Genomic DNA, 3,772 nt, shown 5'->3' with positions numbered 1-3,772 from the left:
GGCTTTCCTTTAACGTCTGCACCCATCTTATTATCGTTACCAACTACCGAACAGGGCTCATTTGGGTCTTCTTTTAACCTCTGTATTTTTTTCACATTTCAATTTGATCCTTTTTGCTACTAGATTTAAGAGTGTATTTAGTTTGAAAATATTTCCTACATTCGCTTTGTGTTCTGTTGTGTAATTATCAAACTTATTTCCTTTTTATTAGAGATCAATTTCATTTGTCAGTTAGTTGAGAAGGATATCAATTTGAGAAGAAGCGTCTGTGTTAATAGCATTATACGCAATCTCATCCATACACTCGGGGGTTAGGCCGGCAATGGAAGAAGTATCATTTTTTATGCGACATATAAAACATATTTATTATCATAATAATCGTTTGAGTTTTTCTACGGCCATGTTATAGTGGGGTAAATAGATGATAATGGTTAAAACTAACTTTTTTATTGATTTATTTTTCTGTTTTCATTATTATTTTGTTATTGTATTTAAAGGTAAAAGTTTTGGATTTGTTTTTGATGTGATTAAGAATGATATTTACTTCAAGCAAAATCAAAACTTTATTTAATCAACAGCTCTATTTAGTGATTTGTGTTGGTACATAGGAATATTTGACGCATGACCTGACAAAATTTGTTGACATTTCACCTGACAAAATTGTAGTAAAAATATCATTTAAATAAAACCAAGCAAAAAAAGTTATAATTTATCCATAACAAAAAAAAAAACGTTTTGTGAACGGTACATGCAGAGCGACAGAATAAACCTCAGTTTTCAATATAGCATTGCTATTGTAAAGCTGACCCTACCACGACTCAATGCGCTCTCAATTCACACCGGTTATTATTATCTTGACCTGGTGATTGAGCTCTCCTTTTCTAACATCTAGAATCTTCTGATTGGACCATACTTTCCTTTCCCGCCTCTCGCTTCACTCCCATTGGTGTGTCGCGCCACGCCTCCTCGACTTCGAAGCCTCTGTTAAGGGTAGTTGCATACCCCAGTTATATATTTTTCGCCCTTATGTCACCCTCTCATTCGTATTGCTATCGTCGGGTAGCACGCACGCGTCTTTCAACCGAATATCGCGATATAAGTGCGCAAAGTTTTAGTTTCGTGCGTTTCAACTAAATGATCGAACGATGACAATGGACATTCAAAATAATTATCAAAACTATAAAGAATCTTCGCCCGATCCAAAAGAGTCGAATTTAAATATCGAAAGTGCTAGAACGTCTCAGGCCGGGAGAACTGAGATGTCGACCATCGTAAATCAAGGAAAGAGTTCGAAACGATCATTCGACGTCGCCTTCCTGATGATGCCGGATGATAAATTTCGACAGAAGCAGCCGGAGAAGCAACTGCGAGTGTCCAAGCAAATCTTCCACGGTGAAGAATGGGAACAATTTCCCAAAAGAATCCCAGAGGCTTATAAACGCGATGAATACTCCAGCGATAACTCCAACACACTAAAAGATCAGGAAGAGGACAGGATTCGAGCGAACAATAACATATCGCCAACTTTTAGTTCCGATATTAACATTGATGTCGGAACGGACGAATATCCCAGTAAGTCGATGTACTGTAGTGATTCTGAAAATTCGGACAAGTCTCGAAGTCGACCTAACTCAAACGAAAGCGCAGCGCGACAGCCTAAATTCCTTCCGGAATACAAAAACAAAATATTTGATGATCCAACACTAATCACGATGCAATCCCGCGCAAGATACGACCGAGCTGAAGAGTCACCTAAAAGTGCTTTTACGAAAGTGTCTCATTATTCTATGAGGTCTCCTAATCCTTCCGTGAGCCCTGATAACTTGCTTTATCAGAATTCCGTCAGCCCTCCGCTGTCCGCGGCCAGTCCACCTGTAAATTTCACCAAGACGCCGCACTTCAACAACCTGCTGAATCCAGCTCATCTGATGAACGGGAGCAGCTTTTTCAAAGGACAGAACACGCCCTCGTCATCTCCAAGCTACCCGGATTCAGCATTGCAACAACGTCCAGCCACATTTAGTAAAGGTATTGAGTTTCACGAAAAATCTTCGGATCATAAAGCGTCACCAAATAAGATGAATTTTCTACCGTTCAGACCCGAAATACCGTATCTTCAAGCCGGAGGGTCCTATCAATTTCAGAACTTCCAAACAGCAAATTCGGACTTCATGAAATTCCCTGTACCTCCTCGAGAGCCGGTCAGTCCACTGATAGCAAACCCAGCAGCAGCCATCCTGAGTACTTTACTGCCGCCTACTTTAGCTGCTTTTTCGTTGCCAGCACAGAATGTTTGCGCTAAGTGCAGCATCAGTTTCAGGATGACTTCTGATTTAGTTTACCACATGCGAACACATCACAAGAGCGAGAACGTAGTCGATCCCAATAGGAGAAAAAGAGAGGAGAAACTGAAGTGTCCGGTTTGCAATGAGAGTTTCAGAGAGAGGCATCATTTAACAAGACACATGACGGCCCACCAGGACAAAGAAGGCGATATGGACGACGTGTCCCCTTCGCAAAATTACAAGAAATCCAAACAATTTTATTCCCACAATAGTGGATCGATAATTCACAAGTAAGCAATCTTTTAGGTAGTAATTTTGAGATTTTGGACGAAGTCTAATCCAATCAAAAATCTAACGTAATTTTAAAGTATTTCTCCAAAAGAAATCAATTTTTAAATTATTGTTTTAATAGTAGGTACCTATCGTTGTTGTTAAATCTAAATATTAAAATGATCCTTCACGTGCAATATTAGTTGTTAAGTTTTTATTTTGTAAATATTCTAATTTGTGTAGCTTACAAATAAAATGTCTAGAAATCACTGCTTTTATTTTTCATATTTAAAAATAAAACAAGACTCTTCTATCAAATAACATTATCTTCCAACTGCTTTCTACACAAAATCAGTTGCATAAAATCATCATGCAGTTGCATAAAATGCTTACAGCTTACAGCCCACCTGGTTGTTAAGAGCTCATAGACATCTACAACGTAAATACGCCACCGACCTTGGTATGTAAGTTCTAAGGTCTCAGTAAAGTTACAACGGCTGCCCCACCCATCAAACCGAAACGCATTACTGCTTCACTGCATAAATAGGCAGGGTGGTGGTACCTACCTGTGTGGACTCACAAGAGGTCCTACCACGAGTATCACGGCCCGCAACCTCGAGACATAAGTTTTAAGTCTCAGTTTTAACAGTGCAACGGCTGCTTTACCTTACTTAGATCGAAACGCATTACGGCAGAAATAAGCAGAGTGGTGGTGGTGCGGACGCACAATACACTTATCACTACTGGACGCTTATCAACAGAGATATAAGGTCCAAGTCGTGTATGAAATTGAACAGGTGCTATATCTTCATTTGGAAGGCGGTGCGAGGCCCTATCACGTACATGGCTAATCAAACAAATAAAATCTAAGCTTAAAAGATCCGTTCAATTACATATATCATAACATTTAACCTTATTAACATAAACCTCGAATTTATTTGATATAGCTTGATGTTTACATCCGAGATCTTAAAGTAGTTTACTATATTTATTAAACGTATTATATGATTTTGTTTGCTGTCGCATTTTTATTAAACCCTATAAATTTTTCTGACCTTTTATTTTTTTATTTTTTTTATTGCTTAGATGGGTGGACGAGCTCACAGCCCACCTGGTGTTAAGTGGTTACTGGAGCCCATAGACATCTACAACGTAAATGCGCCACCCACCTTGAGATATAAGTTGTAAGATCTCAGTTACAACGGCTGCCCCACCCT

General features: G+C 38.9%; 1 protein-coding gene across 1 annotated transcript; it reads left to right on the top strand.

Moving 5' to 3' along the window:
• Nucleotides 1-1,022: 1,022 nt before the first annotated feature.
• On the top strand, nt 1,023-2,821 carry LOC149500274 (uncharacterized). Its single transcript, XM_089736686.1, has one exon. The coding sequence runs from the start codon at nt 1,146-1,148 to the stop codon at nt 2,577-2,579; it is 1,434 nt and encodes a 477-aa protein (XP_089592812.1). The 5' UTR covers nt 1,023-1,145; the 3' UTR covers nt 2,580-2,821.
• Nucleotides 2,822-3,772: the final 951 nt, after the last annotated feature.

Source organism: Bombyx mandarina, chromosome 22 (assembly GCF_030267445.1).
Source record: "Bombyx mandarina strain Sakado chromosome 22, ASM3026744v2".
NCBI lineage: Eukaryota > Metazoa > Arthropoda > Insecta > Lepidoptera > Bombycidae > Bombyx > Bombyx mandarina.
The sequence above is the reverse complement of the archived record's forward strand: the minus strand, read 5'-3'. Positions and strand labels throughout refer to the sequence as shown.

Excerpts from the sequence above, each read along its gene's own strand:
- LOC149500274 (XM_089736686.1), top strand. The coding sequence starts at position 1,146 with ATGACAATGGACATTCAAAATAATTATCAAAACTATAAAGAATCTTCG.